Source organism: Sceloporus occidentalis, unplaced genomic scaffold (assembly GCF_023333645.1).
Source record: "Sceloporus occidentalis isolate IW3139 unplaced genomic scaffold, rSceOcc1.0.p SCAF_8, whole genome shotgun sequence".
NCBI classification, from domain to species: Eukaryota; Metazoa; Chordata; class Lepidosauria; order Squamata; family Phrynosomatidae; genus Sceloporus; species Sceloporus occidentalis.
The window spans coordinates 11,608,296-11,631,462 of NW_028316988.1; the positions used below are offsets into that span (position 1 = coordinate 11,608,296).

The window sequence follows — 23,167 nt, forward strand, 5'->3', positions numbered from 1 at the left end:
TCCTCACAGGCCTAACTAGCTGAGCCCAGAGCGAGTGAGCGGAGAAATTCCCAGTCCTGCCACAAGGGGGAGCTTGGAGCCCTTTTTTACCTCTGGCTTCTTCATCAGGGAAAGATGTGTTTCTTTTTATATGTATATTTATTGTTTTATACACACACACACACACACACACACACACACACACACACACCTTGATTTTACCATTAAACCTTTATATATATAATAATTATAATTTGTTTTATTTATATACCGCTATTCCAAAGATCATAGCGGTGAACAGCAAGTAAGCTAATTAGCAAGTAAGCTAATTTGCCCCCAACAGTCTGGGTACTCATTTTAGCGACCTCGGAAGGATGCAAGCCTGAGTCGAGCTTGGGCCCTTTTGCTGGTCTTGAACTCGCAACCTTGTGGTTTTGAGTGTGGCTGCAGTACAGGCATTTAACCACTGCGCCACCAGGGCTTCATATATATATATATATATATATATATATATATATATAGAGAGAGAGAGAGAGAGAGCGCAAACCTTGATGTTACCATATATATATATACACACACACACACACACACACACACATATACATACACACCATATTATATATGTATATAGCAAACCTTGATTTTACCATTTTACACACACATCTATATATATTTACCATTATATATAGAGAGCAAACCTTGATTTTACACACACACACACACACACACACACACACACACATATATATATATAGAGAGAGAGGGAGAGCAAACCTTGGTTTTACCTTTTATATATAGAATCATATTGAAGGATTTTTTAAAAAAATTGTATATGAATATATGTATTCATATATATATATATATATATATATATATATATATACACATACAGTGGACCCTTGTTATACACTGTGGTTTGGTTCCAAGATCCCCCGTGTATAACAAAATCCGTGTATGCTCAAGTCCCAATAAATATAATGACATAGCAAAATGGTGTCCCTTATAAAAAATGAAAAATCAAGGTAAATTTATACTTTTTTGGAACATTTTCAAACTGTTTATGCTTGAATCCTTGTATAAAAATCCGTGTATAAGAAGGGTCGACTGTATATATTTAAAATGTTGTCCTCCTGTCTGATGCTTATGCCCTTTGCCTGATGCAGAATCCAGCGTGGATGCGTTCTGTGCGCTTTGCTTGTCCCCATAGAGACACCTCCTGCCTTGGGGATGCTGGGTGTTGTTGTCCTTTGCCCCTTGACCGCTTGGGTCCTGCTTTTGCGCCTGTGAACCATTGCAGCCTCTGGGTCTTGTGCAACCGTCCAAATTCCCCGCTGACTTTGGGGCTGACCTTCTTGCCCTTTGGCCTCTCCTTTATCAAGGGCTGGCCTGGACAAAGGACTGACCAGGAGGCCACTGTCCTCTTCTGTCTTCTCTGGGCTGCAACCGGACTCAGGCCACTCCAGAGGCGTCTGTCCAGCCGCCGTCATGCCATCCCTCCTGCGCCTGTTCCTCTGCGGCCTCCTGCTGGCCTCTCCGGCCAACGTCCAGCGCACCAGGAGACCCCCCTCGGCCCAAAAGAAGGCCATTGATGCCCTCCAGGTCCAGGAGGACTTTGACCCCGAAAAGGTGAGCGGCTCCAAAGAAGGCCATTGCATTCGCGGCTTGCATTTCCAACTTAGGGCAGCCCTAAGCAAACCTATCCTGGGGTCTGCTTGGCCAAACTGCTTTCCCCATATATATGTATGTATGTATGTATGTTCCTGGCAATCAATCAGATAGTCTATCAATCAATAATAACACAATAATTCCCTAAAATCAAAATCAAAATAGTTGATTTTCTCTTGCCAACTTCTCTGTTCCTCTTGGAGAAAAGAAGCTTAGTTTCGGGAAGCCAAAGTGCCTTGCGATTCTTGCACAATTGTGGCTTTTATCCCCCTCCGTTGTTTATCTCTTATCTTCCTTCTCTTATCTTTTTCCTGGCCAAAGACAATGCAGTTTCGGGCCCTTTTTGATTGGATTACAAAGCCATGATCCGCATGCGAGAGAAGATGTCCTCTAAATGCACACAAACACAAACGCAAAGCTTGTCAAAAGGACACATTTAAAAGAGCATGCTTTGCAATGGTCACCAAATTAAACTGGCATCCAAAGTGTCTCTCTGGTTTGAAATCCTATTTGTTTTCAACTGAACTAAACTAAACCTTTTGGAAGGACAGAGTTTGGGGATCACTCTTGTTTTTCAAAATAAACAATTGAGCATAAAAATAATGGGAAACTGACCTGCAATAAAGGCCTTTTGCCTTGGGATTCCTCCTCTGGTCCTGAGAAGTGGGTCCAGCAGGCCTTGGAGGTCTGGAGACTCTCATAGTGACCCAGATGACCATCCCTGGTCTGACCACTTGACCCATAGGCTTTGCAGAAGATGTGATCCTGATAAAGATGGAGGTTTCTTAATTCATCATCTGCATTAAGCACGGTGACCTGAATATCGGCCATAGATGCTTGGAGGTCTGGGGACTTCTCTGGTGACCCAGATGACAATTCCTGGTCTGAGGAGTTGACCATAAGCTTTGCAAAAGATGTGAGCTTGATAAAGACTTCTAGCTGTATTTGCTGCATGAAGCCCAATGCCCTGAGCGTCGGCCATCATCAGTGGAGGTCCAGCAGAGGCTGGGCTTTGGAGGCCTCTCATGGTCACCCAGATGACCATCCCTGGCCGGAGGGGCTGCAATGCCCCTTCCTCACTCTCTACCTCCGCAGTTTGCAGGGAAATGGTTCCTGATCGCCGTCGCGTCCCGCTGTCCCTATCTGGCCGAGAACCACCACCGCCTGGAGGCCATCAACGCCGTGGTCAGCGTCCTCCATGGGCCGTCCTCCGAGAAATCCCTGGCTGTCAACACCTTCCGACCCTTGTGAGTATCCAAGGACGACGACGACGACGACGACGATGATGATGATAGATGCCATCTATCCTGGAGAGACATGAAAGTATAAAGAAAAGAGTCTCCATCCTGATTGAATCTTCTTTGCAAGCTTTAGCCTAATTCCAGTTTAACGGTCACTTTTGCAGGGTCTCAATGGTGCTGTGTTTTTAGACTGTAAGCCGCTTTGAGTCCCAATGCAAATAAGCATGATAATTAATTAATAAATCAATATATATATATATATATATATATATATATATATATATATATAATTAACAGTTTCCTTTCCTTCTTTGTCTCTGCAGGGATGGCCACTGCTGGAACGTCACACAGACCTATGTCCCGAGCGGCATCCATGGCCGGTTCCACATCATAGGTATGTTTCCATGCTGGAAGCATGCATGCGCCTTTGGGTCTGATTCATGTTACTTTTCTTTATGGCCCAATTGCATGAGGAGAAAGTAACTTTTCTCTCGGTGGTCCCTTTGCAGGCCGTGGGCCGACCATGGAAGCGGCGGTTGGGGAGACGGACTACAGCGCATACGCCGTCCTCTTCCTCCAAAAGGGCCAAAGGATCTCAGCCAAACTTTACGGTGAGGAAGAGGAGGGAAGAGGCCTCCAAAGCTGCGCTTTCTGAGCCTTGAGAATGTCAGCCTGACTTTGATGTTCCAAGAAAGCAAAACTGTTGCTTAAAAGGAGGGGGAAATGAATTTTTAAAATGATTTATTGGCCCTTTTTGGCTTTTTGTCAGGACGAAGTGCCAACGTCGGAGACGCCATCATGGCGAAATACAAGCGCCGTGTCGCGGAACTGGGAATGGATGAGGATTTCATTTATTACTACCCTGTCTATGGTGCGAACGTTGGTATATAAACTTGGCATTTGGGGGAAAAAATGACTTTTTTGGGACTACAACCCCCAGAATCCCCAAGCCAGAGCTGGCATGTTGTTATTGTGTGCCTTCTCATCCTTTCCAACCTTAATGACGACACTATTGCGGGGTGTTTCTTGGCAAGGTTTGCCCATTTGTTTGCCATTGTGGCTGAGAGAGTGCGACTTGCCCAGGGCCACTGTGGATTCGAACCCTTGTCTCCGGAGTCCAATGCCAAACAATTAACCTTTGCAAACTTTGGGGTTCAGCAGGAAAGAGGACTTGGTTGAATTCTTCTTTCCTGAAAGGTCCCCTGGGCATGCGCAGAGTGCTGCTTTCTCTGAATACTTTCCCTGTATGGAAAGGCATCAGGGCGAGGAGAAAAGATGTGGATTTGGGGCACTCTGGACTTTTAAACATATATAAATGATAAGACATTTAATTGCATCCCTTTAATCCCTTTCCTGCAGGATTTTGCAACAAGGCGGACTCCTTCCACACTTTGGACGGTGAGTTGCACATATTCAAGTGCCATTTTTTAATCTAAATGTCGTCATCATCATCATCATCATCATCATCATCATCATCATCTCTATCCTGCCATTGCCCCCCAAAAAATGAGATTTGAAGTGGGTTTTGCAAAATATGCAACAACCAGAGCTATAAACATGAAGTCTTGGGATATGTAGTTTTCTCTTTGGCTCAGGATGCGAAATACGTTACTGGACTACAAATCCCAGGGATCCATAAACTGGAGCCATGGCGGGATTAGGGGATTTGGGGGCTGTTTTATGGAGGCCTGAGGCAACTGTCTTTAGTGCAATTTCTCCCTTTCCACCCCAAAACCTAGACTTTTTATTCTGCTTTCCAGAGTCAGAATGAATCCGGATTTTGCAAAAGTGCGCGCTCCGCGTCGGATCAGTCGAAACGCCGGACGCTTCCCAAAGCATCTCCTTCTTTGCCATTTTGAGCTTTTCTTCTGGACTGTTTGGTTTCAGATTAAAACTAAATGCAAGAAGAAAAAGCAGATATTCCCCAAGTTTCCAAGGAACTGACATTAAAATATTTGGGGCACAATCTGATGGTTTGTGTTGCCCTTTTTTTGGGTCCAAAGTGGTTTGCGATCGAAATGTCTCTGGAGTTTTGGGATTGAGGAAGACGATGTCTTGCAAAGCCCAATCGGGTCCATAACTTTATTAGTGCCGACTTGCAGAAAAGAAAGTTAAATATTAATTTTAATTAATTAATTAATTAATTAAATGATTGCCCCCCCCCCCCCCAAGCAACCTCTCCAAATTCTGAGCAATGATCAGAGGAGGATGCCCTGAGCAATTCTCCTTAGATTTACTCCTCTTTAAAAAGTAACTTCTAAGCTTGGCTTAAACCTGTTGCAGGATCTTATAGGGCAGATTTTGGGGGATCTGCACCCCTTGGAGTTTTTTTTTGGGGGGGGGAAGAGTCCTGGTTTTGCAATGTCTGCCAAAAATAAATGGATCTTCTGCTTTGTGTTTTGCTGCCATATCTTTGAGTCACAAGTTCAAGATTTGGGACGTCCAAGAATTAATGTTTGGGATGTTTGTTTATGGAGGTGCTGAGAGAGGCAGATTTGGGGGCTTTTTGATATATGTGTGTGTCATCCTGTTTAAACTGTTTGCACATGTTGTCGACTTGTGCAAAGCCCATGCGCTAATGAGTGTCGCCCCGTGTTTTTATTTCCGAGCCGGTCATGCGCTCAGCCAGAAACCTGTCTATACAAATAAGCCTCTTGTAAAGTCAACACATCTCCAAGGATGGATAGATTTCATGCATTTGGGGTTAAAAATAAGGGCAAATGGGTCTGTTTTGTCCCCCTTTTCTTGTCCTTTTGTCGCTTGCTTTGAAGCCGAGGAATGTGTGTGTTTTTGCCTGGAGAGAACAAAAAGGGGCCAATCTTTGTGCAAACATCTCTCTGACGTAAATCCTTTTTGTTTTGGCAAAGTGGAGCCAAAGCGTTCGTTGGGATTGTTGTATGTCGGGGGCGATGGGATTGACAATAACATTTCCCAGCGGATCCTGCTGGGAAGGAAAGGTCTTCTTGCACAGTCCAGATCTGGAACTCAGCCCCAGGAAGACCATTAAAGGCCAGAGAAGATGTTTTCCATCTCCATCAAAAGGCATTTCAAGGAGAGCTGAGCATCAATGAAAGGCGACAAATGCTCCTTGCTCACCTGGCTGCAGTTGATCCCTTATCAGTCGCCTCTCCTTCTCAACATGGCTTCCTTTCTACTGCGTTTGGTCACGTCCTTCGTTTCTCTTGAATGCCCTCCATTTTGGACATGGCTAAGAAGCATGCATTGATATCTATAGGAGTGTATTTAGCTTGTATTTGTTCATGTCCTTCATTTTTCTCAAATATCCTCCATTTTGCTGTGCCTCATCTTCCTTTGCGGCTGGGACACCTGTTCGCCCTGTGGCCACTGGATGCTAGGCATTGTAGTCCGCAGGAACACAACTCTTTCCTTTGCATATTGCTTGCACAAAGGCTTTCCAATGCATGAGGCGACGCAGGATGCTGGGTGTGGCGGTCCTCTGGTCCGATTCTGAGGTTTATAGCCTTGCAAGAGAAATGGAAACCTTCCAAACTAAGGGGAATAATAGTCCCGGGTCAGGGGCTTCGCTTGGAGCCCTGCCTTTGCTTCTGGGAGCCTTTCGATAGACAGAAAGGTCCAGCAATGGAGCCAATGGCCTCCAGAAGTGGGGTGTCTTTGGGGAGAGTCTGGATGCTCTTCCTGAAAACGGAGCACTTAGTCGGAGTTGCTGACCTCTGGGTTCCCTCCCAAATTGGGCTGCTAGGATTCCCAGAGTGGTCAGCCTGATTCAGCCAACTGGACACTGGACATCATCATCATCATCATCCTCATTGTCCCTTTTCTAGCGGTCAGTTTGGTTCCAGCCGCCTTGCAGGTTCCCAGCGTGTCTGGAGGGTCAGCTGTTGCAAAGGCCAAAGGTCCAGGGCTCCCGGCTGCGGCCATGTCTCCAAACAAAGCCCTGTGTCTGTTTGCTTTTAGAGAGGGTCAAGGTTTTGAAAGAAGAGGCCACAAGGCTTGACCTTTGGACCCAGGTGGCGAAGGCGCACAGGAGCGTATGATGCGCAACAAAGCGCTTTTCCAAGTGGGGTGTGTTGTGATGCAGTGAGCCAGTGTTTTTGTGGCCTTTGTGGACTTGGACGCATTTCTGGCCTGCTGTGGACTTGGCCGGGAAACCGCCTCGGTTTGCAAAGTCTGTGCCGCTGCGGGGCATTAGTTTTGGCCGCAGGGCCTTGGGCCGCTCAGTCGGCGTTGTTGTGTTATTTTCCACATTCCTCCTCTCTCTTGCGTAACCGTCAGCAGGGAGAGAACTAGAGCTCTCTCTGGCCATAAATAGAGCTCCGGCTGCCGGAGTCCCTCCTTGGCTTGCATTTTGTCCGGCTTCACCAGTGACCGCAAGTGGACACAGGGAGGACAGCAACGCCAGCCATGCAGAGCGGCCTCCTGGCCTTCTGGGGCCTCGCCCTCGTCTCCTTGGTCCAGGCCCAGGCCCAGGTTCCAGTCCAAGCCGACTTCCAGCAAGGACAGGTAAGCGGACCCTCCAAAAGTGGCATTTGAGGGATTGCAGCTCCCAGCATCCCCTGTAGAGCCCTGCTGGCACCAGGATTCTGGGAGTTATATTTCAAAAAGGTGACCTTTCCAAACTTGGGAAAGCTGCTCTGCTGCAAAGCTGGGGAAGAGTGGCTTTTGGGGATTGCAGCTCCCAGCATCCCCTGTGGTTACTTTTTCGGGATGATAACTCCCAGAACCCCCTGCCTGCAAGGTCTCTGGACATAGTGACCAGGGATTGTGGTATATATAGTCTTAAAAATTAAATCTACTCTTAGATACGGCTTTGAAAATGGCAGGAAAATCAACAAGCTCCAGACTGAGCTCTTTGGCCCCTTTTTTGTCTTGGAGTCATCAAATGTTATCCTGTTCATCTCCCACTTTTCTATGTGTTTCCTCCCCTCCGTTTCTCACAAGTGGAAAACTATAATTATAATATGATATTCATTTATAATATACTGCAATACAGTATTATAGTATAATGTTTCCATTATATCATGCTGGATTATATTCTGTTCTGTTATATAACGTAATAAGAGATGTCCAAGCAAAGCGAACAAAGAAAGACGTTCATTGCACTTGGAAAGGGTACTTTTATGTCTCAAAATCCAACATTTGGGTTGTTTTGGGCACCTATTTTGTGTAGAATATATTGTTCCCTTTCCAAAACACAAATTCTCTTTTCCATCGCAATGGAAAAGAAAGAGCAAAAAGGATCCAGAACGGTATCCAAGGCCTTTTAAATGGAAAGGTCTTTGCATTCCTTATGGAAAACATATCCAGGGCTGGCCATGTTGGCAGCATAGCAAAGTACAGCAGCACCCAAAATCCCCCCCCCCCTAAAAAGCCTTATGGAAGGATAGCTGGGAGGGTCTAAGGCCTCTCCCCAAAAGGTATCCAAACTTGGGCAGACTCATATGGAAAAATGCATGGGTGCAAATGTGCAAACATGTCCAAAGGAGATGTGGGAAAATGCACTCTTGCAAATGTGCAAACATGGCAGGAATATTCTGATCTGAATATTGACGTATGATTTATGGCATGATTTATGCCTGGATTTATGCCACGATTTATGGTAAGGGAATATATGCATATGTTAGATATCTGACAAGACAACATGAATGGTTAATGGCTGTCAAACTGTGATTTATGACCCGTGTACAGATAAATAAAGCTGTGACTTTTTATTACCCACTAAAGGCGAACGGGCTGCTTTGCACCAGAGCAAAAATGCATGCTTGCAAAGGTGCGACGGTGCCCAAAGGAGATGGAAAAATGCATACTTGCAAATGTACAAACGTCCAGAGGAGATGGAAAAATGCATGCATACAGATGTGCCAACGAGACAGGGGAAAATGCACACTTGCAAATGTGCAAAGGTGCCCAGAGGATGCCTTGGTTCTTTCAGGTGAGATGGATGGCAAAAGCAAAGGTCCACCCTCCTTGTCTTTCTCTCTCTGTCTCTAGTTCCTGGGGCGATGGTTCAGCGTTGGCTTTGCCTCCAATTCCCGCTGGTTCCAGGAGAAGAAGTCCTCCATGAAGATGTGCTCCACGGAAGTCACTCCGACAAGCGACGGAGACCTGGAGGTCATCTCCACTTACCCGAAGTAAGGAACCCAAGTGGCCAAGCTCTCCAAATTTTGCAATGCTGCTTTCCTGGTGTTGCAAAGTGCCACTTTGGTTATTGTCGAGTGTTGTGCCACTGAGTTACTTTTAAAAATGCAATGCCTCAAAGACCCCAAGATGCTGATTCTGGAGACCCCTTTCTTCATCCTCTCTTCCAGGGGAGACAAATGCGAGACGAGGAAAAGCCTCTTCGTCCGGACAGAGGAACCGGGGCGCTTCAGCTACACAAGTTCTTGTAAGTAAGAGATGGACCGGCTCCTAGGAGAGCAATGGCACCCTTCTTTTCTCTTCCTTTCCTTCCAAAAGAAAGAGAGGGCCAGATCAGATTGCCTTTGCAGAGCCTTTGTAGAGCCTCTGGTTCCATGAAAATGTCCTTCTTTGTCTCCCCAAAAACGAGTGCATTTGCACTTCTCAGTCATTGCACTTGAACTTGTTCCCACTGGGATTTGTAGTCTAGGGACAGGCACACATTAAAGAATCCCATTACACACAAACACACTCAACAACAACAAGAGCAGTGTATTTTGCTAGAAAATTATATATATATATATATATATATATATATATGCACATAATGCTCATGGTTGTTCTTTTCTGCATAATATCCTGGGATTTTGTGTGCGCTGCAAATGAAATTTTGTGCAGAAAAGACCCCGCAATGCAAATAATCTCATGTTTGGTGATGGTTTCCATCTGTCCTCCTCTGCTCCAATTCCAGATTCGGGAACCACTTCGGACGTCCGCGTGGTGGAGACCAACTACCATGAGTACGCCTTGCTCTTTGCCCAGAAGGTCAAGGATGGTCAGACATCCACCTGGGTGACCCTCTATGGTAGGTGAACCCATGCCCCTTGCCTACGGACAGCCATGCCTTGGCTGACTCTGGTCCACAGAGACCCCCCCTGCCATGGCCAGGCCCAGGCATCTCCCTGGCACCTCTCCCTTTTCTCCCCTTCTCCATTCGATGGCCCTCTTGTTTTCTGTAGGGAGAAGCAAGGAGCTGAGACCGGAGCTGCTGGAGAAGTTCACCCGACTGGCTTTGGAGCAGGGCTTGACCCGGGAGAACATCCTCCTCCTTCCCAGGACAGGTGAGGCCCCAAAGGGATGGCAGCAGTCAGCGAGGGCTTGGAGGGGGCCTTCCTCAATGGCAAAAGGGGGTTTGGGGGGTGGCCTTTGGTGGTCGCCTCCAGATCTAGGAGTCTGCCTTCTGGATGGCAGAAGGGAATTGGGATGGGCCATGCTCCCTAGTAAGGTTTCTGCTTACTTCCATGAGGCTCACAAAACTACAATTTCCAAAATTACATGTCATGGAGTCGCGGCAGCTAAAGCGGTGTCAGAGTGGATTGTTTTCCCAATGCGGATGCAGCCAAGGCGTGCGACTGGCGGTTTTGGTTAAGGCCCGTCCCCCAATTGATTGATTGATTGATTGATTGATTATCCTACTTTCTCCCAGATGGGAACCAAGGCAGCTCACAATACGGATTGAAACAGCACCCGAGAATTAAAACCTTGCGATAATACGGTTTGAAAGCAGTTAGGGAAATCGCAACACGGCTCTCAAACTTTGGTCCTCCAGGTGTTTTGGACTTCAGCTCCCAGAATTCCTGTGGCTTCTGGGATTTGGAGTCTGCAACACCGATAGAGGACCAAGGTTTGGGATCCAGAAAGTGTTTGGACCCTCCTTCTTGACCCCTTTCCCTTTCTTTTCCCCAACAGACCTCTGCATACAGGATTTGGTGTAGGTGAGTCGGGCACAAAAATCTGTGGATATGGGGAGTTGATGGTAAATAGAGAATAGAGAAATACTCAATTGCGTTTCCCCTCTCTGTCTCTCTTTTCTTCCTTTTCCAGTCGAAAACGCATCACTTGGAAGGAAGAAGGACCAAGCTCAGCCTTTAGTCTGCGATCCTGGGGGTTTCCAGCCATTGACCAGAATAGCAAACCTCCCCACCAACATCTTCCTTTCAATCCCGTCATTCTCCCTTTATTCTTCCTAATCTGTAGCAACCTGTTTTTGGTTAAGAATAAAAAGAATTCAAAAGGAGAAATGCAAACTCTTGGGTTGTGGCCTCAGTTGGATCTTTTGGGGGGATGTGGGAGCATCTATGAAGGTGGTTGGAAGGAGACATTGCAGCATTGAACATCCATTTATTCCTTGCATCGCTAGGAAAGGTCTCTTTTCCATCCAGATTTGTGTTGGTTCTCCCACTTGTTGCTATTCCAAATTATGATGCAAAAGCATCTTTGGCCCTAACTCAATGGTTTTAAATCCTCTCTGTCCAGGAAATCTGTCTCTTCTTTTCAAGAAAGGGATTACCTTTTGAAGGCAAGATCACCAAATGTGCATTTAGCAACCTTGTCTGCTTTGCAGATGAGGCATTTGATACCCTGGGATTATTGGAGGCTGAATGAGGGATTTAGATAAAGGTTGGGTCTTTTTGCAAAGTTGCAAGCACTTTTCCTCCCCATTGAAGCCGGGTGGGTTGCGGGTGCGGATCCTGGGAATGGTCCCCAAAATCAGGCTGCATTGCTCTAATCCGGTTTTGCTCATTCCAGAGACACCAGAACTTTTGAAATCCACCATTTTCTATCTTTTGGGAACGCAGTTTTCCAGCAGGAAAGTTAAAGCATTAAGTGCCATTGCTCCCACAAGGTTTGCATATTAGGCAAAACGGATCAGAAAAACACACACACAATTGAAAGAAACACATAGACAGACAAATCTGTGCTGATTTGGATAAAATCACGGAATTGTACAGTTGGCAGAGAACGTAAGTGCCATACAGTCCTTTCTGCCACGCAGGAATACAGAGGACCCTAGAGTCGGAAGGGACCCTAAGGGCTATACAGTCCGACCCACTTTCCGCCATGCAGAAATACATAAGATCCTAGAGGACATACATAGATAGGAATACATAGATCCTAAGACACCCATCCAAACTCCAAAGATGGAGACCCAACTGCCCTCCGAAGTACTCCATATCCCATATTCCACCCTCAAACAGTTCTTACAACCAAAGCTTTTAAGAGAAGAACAACTGTGGGATCTGTTCTGCCATAGAGAGGCACATTTGCCCAATAACACACAATATCCTGGCAATGGAAATATCTGGGCCTTTTTTGAGGGGGTTCTTCTTTCACCTAATCCTCTGGCTTCCCCTTCCTTTCTGCCAAGGCCTTGCCCCACCGAGTGCCACCTTAATCCCACTTAATGCCTTAATGAACGTGGCATTGAGGGATGCCAGCCTCCCCTCCCAGACCCACGCTTGCAAAAAGGGTTATGCAACCGATGGGGAGGGAAGCCAAATGGGGGATTATGGGTTGCCCAATACCAGGGCGAAAGAGGTATAAATCAGGGCGTCTCCAAGCCTCTGGAGTCCGTTCTCTTTGTGCCTTTTGGGAGCAAGGAAGATGGCCGTCCCACTGGTCAGCCTTGGCATGGCTCTGCTTTGGGCGCTTTGCGCTCAGGCCAAGGTCGCGGTGCAACCAGATTTCGAGCTCGAGAAGGTATCCCCCGGGGAAAAGCGGTGGGGAACATGGGTCCACTCCTCTGCATCAACCCTAACTTTTTTGGCTGCAAGGTTGAGGGTGCCCAAAGCTCAGGCATATTGTTTCTGGGGGAAGAGTGTTATTATATTATATCAGGTAGATGCGACAGTCAGGAGCACTTGTTATCAGCTTCGGCTGATACGCCAGCTGCGCCCCTTCCTGGAGCAGGGAGACCTTGAAACAGTTGTACATGCGCTGGTCACCTCTCGATTGGACTTCTGTAATGCGCTGTATATGGGGCTACCCTTGTGCCAAGTTCAGAAACTTCAACTTGTACAAAATATGGCAGCCAGGTTAATTACAGGTACTCGTCGTACCGATCACATAACACCGGTTTTGAAATCCCTTCACTGGCTGCCAATTAGTTTCCGGGCAAGGTACAAGGTGTTGGTGATTTCCTTCAAAGCCCTACATGGCATGGGTCCAGAATACTTAAGAGATCGCCTCCTTCCGTAATGTCCGTCCCGCACTCTAAGGTCCTCGAAGGGGAAGAATCTACTTCAGCCAATAAAATCTAGGCTCACTTCAGTCACCCAGAGGGCCTTTTCCATCGCAGCTCCGAAGCTATGGAATGACCTGCCGAAGGAGATCCATGACATTTCTACTCTTACAGCCTTTCAGAAGGCTCTTAAGACGGATCTCTTCCAGCAGGCCTTCCCTACCTAGTTCTACTCCCCATTTACTGTGACTTAAGTCACTCTGTCCACCAATTCTTCTCTTAAATTTAATGAGAAGAATTAAATTAAAATTAATTAAAATAAAATCCTTGCCTCAAGAAGAAGAGCCCTCCCTCCATGACGTCATCATCAGACCTGGGAGGGAGTGAAAAAGAGAGGCCCAACTTCCATCAGGCCTAACTGTGAATGTACTCACTTCGCTCTCTTTAATTTTATTGTATTTTATTTATTTATTGTATTTTATTTTATTATCTTTATTTTTACTGTTGTAACCCGCCTGGATTCCTTGTGATTGGGCGGGCTATAAATAAATCATTATTATTATTATATTATTATTATATTTTAGGATTACAATGCTCAGCAGTCCTAAAATGCTATAACTAAGCTGTTGTGGTTGTATGCCTTCATGCATGGAATGCAAAAAGTGTTGCACGCCTTCATGCATGGGATGAAATATGCATTGTGCATCTTCATGCACAGGATGCAAAAAGTGTTGCATGCCTTCATCCATGGATGCAATACATATTGCATGTCTTCATGCATGGGATGCAATACGTGTTGCATGCCTTCATCCATGGATGGGCCACTCTCTGGCCAGACTGACCCCCGTCCCTCCAGTTTTCAGGGACCTGGCATGTGATGGCGGGGGCCTCTGACTGCGCCATCTTCCAGAGCATGAAGGACATCATGACCACCTCCGCCGCCATCGTCCAACCCCTTCCCAACGGAGACATGCAATTCCAGACTGGATATCCTCTGTAAGTATCCCTCGGGAGCCCCTTTGCTGGTCAAGGATGGCCATTATACTGTCCAGGGGAACGTCAAGGAAGGGGCAGATCCGCTCTGGGCTTCGGTCCGAACTTTAAAGGGAGGTGCTCAACCTGGGTCTCTAAACTAAGGCGTCCTTCCTAAGCTATACTAATGGACATAGAGACCTGCAGAGACTCATTCTTTGTTGTCCAAAAGAAAATTGGGGAAATATGCCAAGAGCCCAGGACATTTCTTTCCCTGTTTTTCTTCTCCTTTTACCTTTTAGACCTGAAGAATGCAAGAAAATAGAGATGCATTTTAAGAAGACGGAGCAGCCGGGACGCTTCACAAACGACGGTACGCACCGCCTTTCAATTTGCCCAAGGACTCAGTGCCCAATGATATTATTAAATTATTTATAATAATATAAATATTTTCCATTGATTAAAAATTTTGTCACTTAAGATGATAGGTACATTCTGAAAATAGAACATCAGGACATACAAAAATTTATTTGGGCTGGAAGAAAGTCAAGAATTAAATGGAAGAGCATGATAGACTTGAGGGAGAGAGGTGGACTTGCATTACCAGATTTAAGACTCTATTTCCATGCAAATTGTCTTGAGTGGATAGTAGAATGGATTAAATTAGAGAATGAAAATCTCTTAAATTTGGAGGGCTTCAACATAAAATTTGAATGGCACGCATACCTCTGGTACGGAAAATTATTGCAAAACAAAGAATTCAATGATCACATAATTAGAAGAACATTATTGAAAATTTGGACGAAATATAAAGAGAAATTATATAGATACTTACCGACCTGGGTATCACCACATGAAGCCTTTATGAAGAGGAGTAAATTAATAGGAAAGGGATGGTTGAAGTATGGGGACCTAGTTACAAGTGAGAAAGGGAAGGTTGCTATGAAAAGTAAGGAGCAACTGGCACAGGAGGGTATAAACCTAGGATGGTTTACGTACAGACAATTGCGGGAGAAATTTAAGGATGATATGAGGCAAAGAGGGATCACGCTGGAAAAAACAGAATTAGAAATAATAACATCAAAGAGCAACAAAGATAATAAGGGGCTTATAGCAAAATTGTATAAACTATGCTTAAAAATAGAGGTAGAAGAAGAAACGATCAAAACAAACATGGTCGAATGGGCAAGAAATATTGGAAGAGATATTAAGTTAGAAAATTGGGAAAGAGCATGGGGGAAAGATTTGGATTTCACAGCGTGTGTAGAAATAAAAGAAAACTTTATTAAGATGCTACATAGATGGTATCTCCCACCGGCGAGATTGGCAAAAATGTATAAAGATGGGGAGGGAATCTGTTGGAGATGTAGAAAGGAATATGGGTCCCTGTTTCATAAGTGGTGGACCTGTCCAATTATTAAAATTTTTTGGAACGAAGTGCATAAAAGTATAAAAGAAATATATAATTTAAATGTCAGACTAATACCTGAAACATATTTGCTAAACATGATTGAAGATAAAGAGATAAGGAAATATTTGAAACCCGTATTATATCTCATCACTACGGCAAGGATTGTAATCGCTAAGAATTGGAAGAAGCAGGGAGATATCGAGGTGGATGAATGGCTAATAAAGGCAATAGACGTAATTGAAATGGATATGATCACAAAGAGATTAAGAGACGAAGATGAATCTGAAAGTAATGTAGAAAAAATATGGAAACCACTGTTAAAGTTTTGTGAAAAACGATGGTTTTAATGTAACAATATGAGAATAACAGGATTATGCCCACACCTTGCATATATCCTAACCCCAGCTCTCAGGAATGAAACTGGTTAAAACATAACCGGAATAAGATAAGGGAAAATACAGGAATGTGACAATTCCATTAAAAACATATAAATGGAAATTTATGAATTTAGTAGAGTGTGAACATTTAGTACATAGTCTGGTATAATAAAAACAATAAAATGTTGGTAAACATTGTGGAGAGATGAAGGCGGGTATAATGGAACATGGAACGGGGAATATAATTTAGAAGTGCTGGAAATACAACAATCTAAATTGATATTATAGTGGGAGGTGGTACCGGATGTTAAAGAATGTTTAAAGATATACTTGCGTAAGATATCTCTTCAGCCTAGTCTAGTTTTTTCAGTGGTAGAAGCGTAGCATAACATATAAGTTTATGTACGGGGGGGGGGGAGGGAATACGAGAAGTATATGAGAATATGTCTAAGCTACATTTTTTTTATGTATGGGTATATATGTAAAGATCACTTTTAAATAAAATAATAATAATAATAATAATAATAATAATAATAATTACTATAAATAGGATGAGTAACTAATTGGCTAGTTTATATTTTCTATTGGGGGTATTGCACTGTAGAAATAATGCACTTTGACACCACTTTAATTGCTACGGCTCCATGCTACAGAATTCTGGGATTCCTAGTTTTGTGATACAGCAAACCAGACCTTTCTGCAAGAAAGGCCAAAGGTCTTGTAAAGTACAGATCCCAGTTTTCCAGCCATGGCAGCGAACATGGCTCCAAACCGCATCATTTCTCCAATGCAGATGCATCCTTAGAAATGATTTTTTTCCAAAATGTGGGCAAAGGAGAAATTGCTTTTTAAAGAAGTCATTTTGCAAGGTCTGATGGAGACTAAATGGACTCCTGACCGTCTCTTCCTGCAGAGCATGGCAAGAAAGACCTTCGCGTGATGGAGACGGACTACGTATCTTTTGCCGTCCTTTACGTCTGGAAGGAGGCCGAAGGGGAGCCCAGCAGCTCCACCGTCCAGCTGCTCAGTTAAGTGTCCTAAGGCCAGACCTTTGACCCCAGTGTCCATCTCGCTTCAAGACTTTGCAGTGGCCCACACCTTCCAGCATTTTGCAGATGGAAACTGAGAGCAAAAGCTATTAATGGGGAAATACATGCACACTTTGGTGGAGCCATTGCTTGCCATCTTAAAAGGTAAGCGATGTGTTTGCGATTCTGTCCTAATACCGATCTTCTCCGGATTACAGCCCGAACTCCAGAAGTGACTTCGGAGATGGTGGAGAGGTTCAAGGCGCATTATCACAGCGTTGGGCTCCCCGATGACATGATGGTCATGCTCCCCAAATCTGGTGAGTAGAAGACATCCAGGGGTCAGTTTCCTCTCCATTTGGATCCAGAAGGACCCCCTTCATGAAGACTTTGCCACGATGGCTCCCCAAAACACACCTTTGTGCACCCTTTTGCTCATTTGTCTTTCCCTTTGCTTTGCAGATGTATGTTTCAAGGCTCTCAGGTGAGTTGGAGATGCTTTGCAAAACTGGGAAATGCTTGCATGCTTGGAAAACCCAAAAGTACAACCCATCCCTGTTGTTGTTGTTTTTGCAGTGGCTGAAGAGGGCCAATGCTTCTTCCCAAACTTGTTCCTCGCAGACGCTCTTTGGATCCAGAAACCAAGACCAGCACCAGCCATTCCTCCTTTGCCTTTCCTGCAAGCTGGGAACATCCTCACTCCATCCCTTTCCTGCTGAATAATCATCATCATCATAATAAAGTTTGATATATATATATATTCCTTTGCAAGTGATGCATATTTTTGCAATTCTCATTGGGAGCAAAGAAGATAAGGAACTTCTCTTCTGGCCATCTCCAAGAAGTAATGTTCCAAGCACCAACTGAGCATAGGCTGCACATTTGCACTGAATGCAATACATGCACTGAATGCAATTGACATGATGCACAAAGGTGCCCAGGCCTTCCTTGTAAGAAAAATGCCAAAATGTCTTATTCCCCCCCATCACCACCATCAATAAACCCATTCTATGTGCAAATTTGGACAAAACCAGTTTCCTTCCACCTAAACAGCCAGGTTTTAATATGGTTTGAACTTGGTGCAAGAATGAAAGCAACATTGGTGCCAGTCTGGACTATCTAAAGAAAGGATATTCTGTTTCCTAACCCAAATGGTTCCCAAACGTTGTTCCTCCAAATGAATTGGACTTCAGCTCCCAGAATTCCTAATGTGGTGATGGGAGATGGCAATGGAAACATCTGGAGGAGCCACGTTTGTGTGCACCATTGTCCTAAAAGCAGAACTCAGGCTTGGGATTTTGCCATTTTTCTCCTGATCCCTGCAAATCTGCACAACGTTTTGCCCTGGTTTTGGGCTAAGAGGGACAGGCTTTTCCTAGTCATTAGCTCACCAGCTTGAAATGACTTGTTGACATGACTTGTGTGTTGTGTGCAATTGTGCTATAGACGCACAAACCCATTTCGGCCTTGTGCCAATGCAAATGCCATCCCCGTGTTTTCCCCTAGAGCTGCGATGGTCCAGGTCCAAAAGCATGCCCATGCCAACAATAATGGTTGCTATCTGCATTCCGCACCCGTGTCCGGTGGGCATGGGAGGCTGGAGGGGAGCCAAGCTGATAAAACCGGAGGATCCTCCGGAGACTGAGCCTCCAAATATCCTTTTTGGAAGGAGAAGGGACCAAGCACACTCCCTCCAAGATGAAGGTCTGGTTGTTGATGGGGATGATGGTCTTTCTTTGCACCATCCGAGCCGCGGCTTATGATACAGACCATTGCAACCCAGAACAGGTAAATAAACCCAGGCTGCAACCTTTGCAAGGAAAGGGCAGGGATCCTTCAGGTTTGCTCTGAGTCTCCCCCCAAAACTAACTTATTTGGGGGGAAGGGTCTCTAGAAATGCTCCTTTCTGTTCAAAGGGCTCCATATTCAGTGCATGAATGGCATCCTTGGAAAACTGAGATGATGTACCTCCCTAGGAGTTTCATGCAGCCTCAGCTGCAATTTTTTTGTGTATGGACAAGTGTGCAGTTATATAGACATACAAACCTAGGCATCTCATGCATCCGCATTTGCAGTTCTGTGCAGACAAGTGTGCAATTATACTAAAAGTAGGGTCTCTTCCATGTGACACAACTATAGAGTTACAATTCCACTCAAACCGCTATAAATGCCAGCGTTTGGAAGGAAGGCTGTCTAATGAGGTTTTGATCATATTGTAATGCTTAGGTTTAATCTGTATGAAAAAAGGGGAAGAGGACTGGTCAGTGGAAGCGAAACACCCATCATCCTTTTCCAGGGTATATATTTGGAACGGTATATATTTGCATTTACTGAGTGCTTTGCCATGAGGTGGTCTCCATCCGCTTTGCCAAGTCAGCTTTGCCACCTCTCTTCTCTATCTTCCTATTTTGACTTGGTCCTCCTCATAGCACCTCCTCTTGGCTGCATCTTACCCCAAATTCCTCGTCCTCCTTGTTCTTACTCCAGGTAGTAGGGGACTGGCACATCCTGGCCTTTGCCACGGACTGCAAGGTGCTGATGAAGTACCTGGACGACATGGAGATGATGGTGGCCAGCATTGACCGTCAGGAGGACGGCCATTTCAAGATCACCTCCTCTGTCCCGACGTAAGCACCAAAACCCGTGTCCTCTCCGTCCCCATCACTGCTCCCCCAGCCACAAATGGCACAAAGTCATCCTATTATTATTATTATTATTATTGCATAACGACGGTCAAATGCAACTGTCAGGAATTCTGGGAGTTGAAGTCCGGAACATCTGGAGGACCACAGTTTGGGAACCATTGCCCTGCTTTCAATTCAGAGAGATGCTTGGGAAAATAAAAGGAAGGATGTTTTGACTTCTGGTTTGATTTTGAGCCACTTTATAGCCACTTTATTATTATTATTATTAGCACTTTCACACTTTACATGCAATGCATGATGAACAACTCCTTTTCCAGCCACTTTTTCCCTCGACAGGCCCTTTGGTTGTCTGAAAATGGAAGAGGTCCTCATCCAAAATGAAGACGGGACCATCGTCCACAAATCTGGTCCGTATCTGGAGCCACATATTGCAATGATCACTTTTGGATGCATAAACTTCAAGCATCTCCTGAAGAAGGATCTATCATAGGCAGCGCATTTCTCCTCCTCCTTCTTTTTCTTCTTCTTCTTTTTTCTTTGAAAAGAACTACCATACAATCAGACATAAAAAACCAGACCACAAATAAACATATAGACATCTACAAAGTCATTACATTAGTGCGCTCCCAGAGCAAAATGGCGCTACACTACAATATACTGCTTTATATTGTTGTTTTACAACACCAGTCTTAATATTACACTATTTAATAGACTTCTTAAATCTTTACCTCTCTGAATATTACTCTGTCGTTCTGTTGCTTTTATCTCTATTGAAATTATGATCTAACTCTGTTCTCTTAAAGTATTTTTCTATTATCTCTAAATTAAGAGAGGCAGTGCATTTCCTCAAACTAAGTTATTATTATTATATCATGCAGAAAAATGTGTTGCCGTTGTGGTTGTTTGGTGAAGGATAAACCCCAAACTGCCAACAGTGCAATTTTCTTACTTTTCCTGCTGCAAAGAGAGAGGCGAAAAATGGTATTATAATCATTTCTTTTTATTTATGAAAATCCAGTGTATGAAGATTTGCGTCCCAATTTTTGACGTGCCGTAAATTTGGGATGGTTTCCCTCTCCCTTTTGTTGTTGTTGTTCTTGTTTTCTTCAGCTTTAGGAGAGGAAAGTGTGGCCGTGACGCACACCGATTGCGAGACATACAACATTGTCACCATCTCTAGGGCCAAGGACCAGCAGAATGGCAGCAAATACATCACTCTTTATGGTACAGACCCAAAGGGCTTGCAAATGTGGGGGGGTGTATATGGTGCACTTGTTTCTTTGCTACCTATATATATGTATTGGTAGCAGCATTCATTCGATGCAAGTGGGTCACTTTAAAGCCTTATATTTTGCAACTCTTGCACTGAGCACCTACACACACACACACACTATCTCTATCTGTCTGTCTGTCTGTCTGTCTGTCTGTCTGTCTGTCTATCAATCCTGAGCTAAAAAGCATAATATATGCATTATGTATGCAGATTGAAGGTCAAGGAACATGACCCATTGTGCAACTGTGTTTTGCAATGGTGCAAAAGCAAGGCAGATTTGCACACTAGTCTGTCTTTCAATGTGATACCACACACGCATGCAATACTCCTGCATTATGTGCCCATCATGATGACCATTGCACATTGTCCCAAAACTCATGCATTTCATATGCACAACTGATACTTGTGTGTGTTGTTTAATATGAGGCCGGTCCTCTCTCCTGACATTGCATCTCCCATTTGCAAAGCCTTTGAGTCCCCCTCTTGCAAACCTAACCCCATTATGGGGCAATGCCCGCCTTGGAGGCTGCAAAAAGCCGTAGGGTTTGGGTTGGTTTCATGTGCTTTTTCTTCTGCAGCCAGGGAGCGCCAGGTTCCAGAAGAGATTGAGAAGATGTTCAGAGACTACGTCCATGATCTGGGCTTCCAGGATGAAAACATGAGGTTCTTCGAAAAGGAAGGTAAGAGAAGCTCTGCTTCGATGCCCAGAAAATGAGAGAAACATCAAAGGATGCTGAATGGAGAAAAATAGAGATCCTTATGGGTTTGGGGTTTGCAAAACTTTTCTGGGGAAGTTGGATGGGTTTCCTCATTTCATATTGGAAGAAATGGAGAGTGGCACTATATATATATATAGCAAAGACCGTGTTGTTGTGGTCGTAGTCTGAAAAAGCAACTTTGACTCTCTCCCCATTTTGCTTCTCATGATGCCAGTGACGCAATATATACTTAATAACTGTGTCTTTCTTCCCCATTTTGTTTTCGCAGTGAATTGCATTAAGGAGTAGGTAAGTCATGGTTCAGTTTGGGACCAAAATAAGATCACATTTGAGTCAGAGGGAAAGCATTCTGCGTAGGATACAATTGGTTTGTGGTTGGGCATTCAGTCACACTCTCTCAGCCTCAGAGGAAAGCCATGCCAAAACCCCATTAAAGAAATATGGCCAAGAAAACCCTAGCAGAGGTCCAGCGTAAGTCAACATTGACTTGAGGGTACACAACAACAACAACAGCAACAAACCATGGAGAACCAGCAAGTGGCCATGGTTGGAGTGATGGACCCAGCCAAGAAAACCCACTTGTTGGCACTAAGTCACACTCTCTCAGCCTCATAGGAAAGCAATAGTGGCCAACCTCCGCTGAGTAAATCTCACCAATAATACTCTATGAGAGCTTTGTTGCACATAAGGGTCAACTTGAAAGCCCATAAGCTTCCCAACCATTGGTCCTCCGAGTGTTTCGGACTTCAGCTCCCAGGATCCCTGACTGTTGGGGATGCTGGGATTTGAAGTCAGAAATGTTTGGAGGGAGGACCATAGGTTTGGGGCCACTGGTCTGCTCCATAGGAGTGAGGAAAGAGTTGCTGGAACTGGGGAGGGAGTGGGCGCTCTGGCTGCATCCTCCATCTTCCAGAGTCCATCTCACAGACTTCGTGTTTCCCAGGTTCCACCGAAGAAGACATGATGATCGCTTGCAAGCAGGCCTTCTTTCTGCCACTTCCCATTTGGAACTGCCATTAATAAATGCATCCAGGTGTTGCACCCAATGATCTTTCGTGAGTCTTTTGCACGACTGAGGGGGGAGGCAGGGACCCGGATCAGGGCCAACGGACAAGTGGCGCCAATGGACCGTCCATCCCTTCCGCCATCTTGTTATGGCAGGGACTGGTGGGTGGGGCAATGGAGGTGTCTGGTGGCTCCATCCAATCTAATAGTTGCTACTCCATTTGCAAACATCACAGGTGTAACCTTTCCCTCCTTCTTCCTTCAAGAGAGCATCTGGAAGGAGCAGATTCCAGTGATCCAAGCGTGAAAGAAAAGTTGCTATTTCAACGTTTGCACAATCCGTTGTGCAATCTCACAATTCACTCAGGAAGTGCCCTTTGCACAAATGTGGTGCAACTCCATGAGTAGAAAGTGAAGCTCCATCTCTTTGGTGGTAGCATCTCAGATGCATGCATCCTTTTCTTTTGCAATTCGCAGAAATGGTTCGTGAGTGATAGAGGTGTTTTGGGTGCAAACAGGACTGGAATCTGACATGGAACAGGGAAGAGGGGGAATAATAATAATAATAATTATTATTATTATTATTATTATTATTATTATTTTAACCCCGCCTCTCCAATAAGATCAAGGCAACTGACAACGATAAAAGCACATAATACAATACAATAGATCCCACTACCCACTCCATCCTTAAAACAGAAATGAAGGAGATGGGGATTGCCATAGAAAAATACA

General features: G+C 44.8%; 4 protein-coding genes and 1 long non-coding RNA gene across 5 annotated transcripts; all 5 read left to right on the forward strand.

Annotated features, from left to right (window-relative positions):
* Positions 1-1,408: 1,408 nt before the first annotated feature.
* LOC149307905 (complement component C8 gamma chain-like) lies at positions 1,409-5,280 on the forward strand. The gene is made up of 7 exons (XM_089536965.1): positions 1,409-1,605; positions 2,740-2,891; positions 3,209-3,279; positions 3,395-3,496; positions 3,655-3,756; positions 4,245-4,283; positions 4,646-5,280. The coding sequence occupies exons 1-7, from the start codon at positions 1,465-1,467 to the stop codon at positions 4,654-4,656; spliced, it is 618 nt and encodes a 205-aa protein (XP_089393091.1). The 5' UTR covers positions 1,409-1,464; the 3' UTR covers positions 4,657-5,280.
* A 1,713-nt stretch (positions 5,281-6,993) lies between these two features.
* On the forward strand, positions 6,994-11,068 carry LOC149307906 (lipocalin-like). The gene is made up of 7 exons (XM_089534635.1): positions 6,994-7,367; positions 8,856-8,995; positions 9,173-9,249; positions 9,733-9,846; positions 10,001-10,102; positions 10,731-10,756; positions 10,866-11,068. The coding sequence occupies exons 1-6, from the start codon at positions 7,269-7,271 to the stop codon at positions 10,754-10,756; spliced, it is 558 nt and encodes a 185-aa protein (XP_089390761.1). The 5' UTR covers positions 6,994-7,268; the 3' UTR covers positions 10,866-11,068.
* A 1,357-nt stretch (positions 11,069-12,425) lies between these two features.
* On the forward strand, positions 12,426-17,576 carry LOC149307907 (lipocalin-15-like). The gene is made up of 7 exons (XM_089537040.1): positions 12,426-12,521; positions 13,859-13,998; positions 14,277-14,347; positions 16,676-16,789; positions 17,009-17,110; positions 17,253-17,274; positions 17,367-17,576. The coding sequence occupies exons 1-7, from the start codon at positions 12,426-12,428 to the stop codon at positions 17,371-17,373; spliced, it is 552 nt and encodes a 183-aa protein (XP_089393166.1). The 3' UTR covers positions 17,374-17,576.
* A 939-nt stretch (positions 17,577-18,515) lies between these two features.
* LOC149307908 (extracellular fatty acid-binding protein-like) lies at positions 18,516-20,923 on the forward strand. The gene is made up of 5 exons (XM_089536829.1): positions 18,516-18,578; positions 19,278-19,417; positions 19,772-19,842; positions 20,546-20,659; positions 20,919-20,923. The coding sequence occupies exons 1-5, from the start codon at positions 18,516-18,518 to the stop codon at positions 20,921-20,923; spliced, it is 393 nt and encodes a 130-aa protein (XP_089392955.1).
* A 379-nt stretch (positions 20,924-21,302) lies between these two features.
* Positions 21,303-22,432, forward strand: LOC149307909 (uncharacterized). Its single transcript, XR_016282208.1, has 3 exons — positions 21,303-21,388; positions 21,696-21,715; positions 22,371-22,432. It is a non-coding gene; the product is annotated as an uncharacterized LOC149307909 (long non-coding RNA).
* Positions 22,433-23,167: the final 735 nt, after the last annotated feature.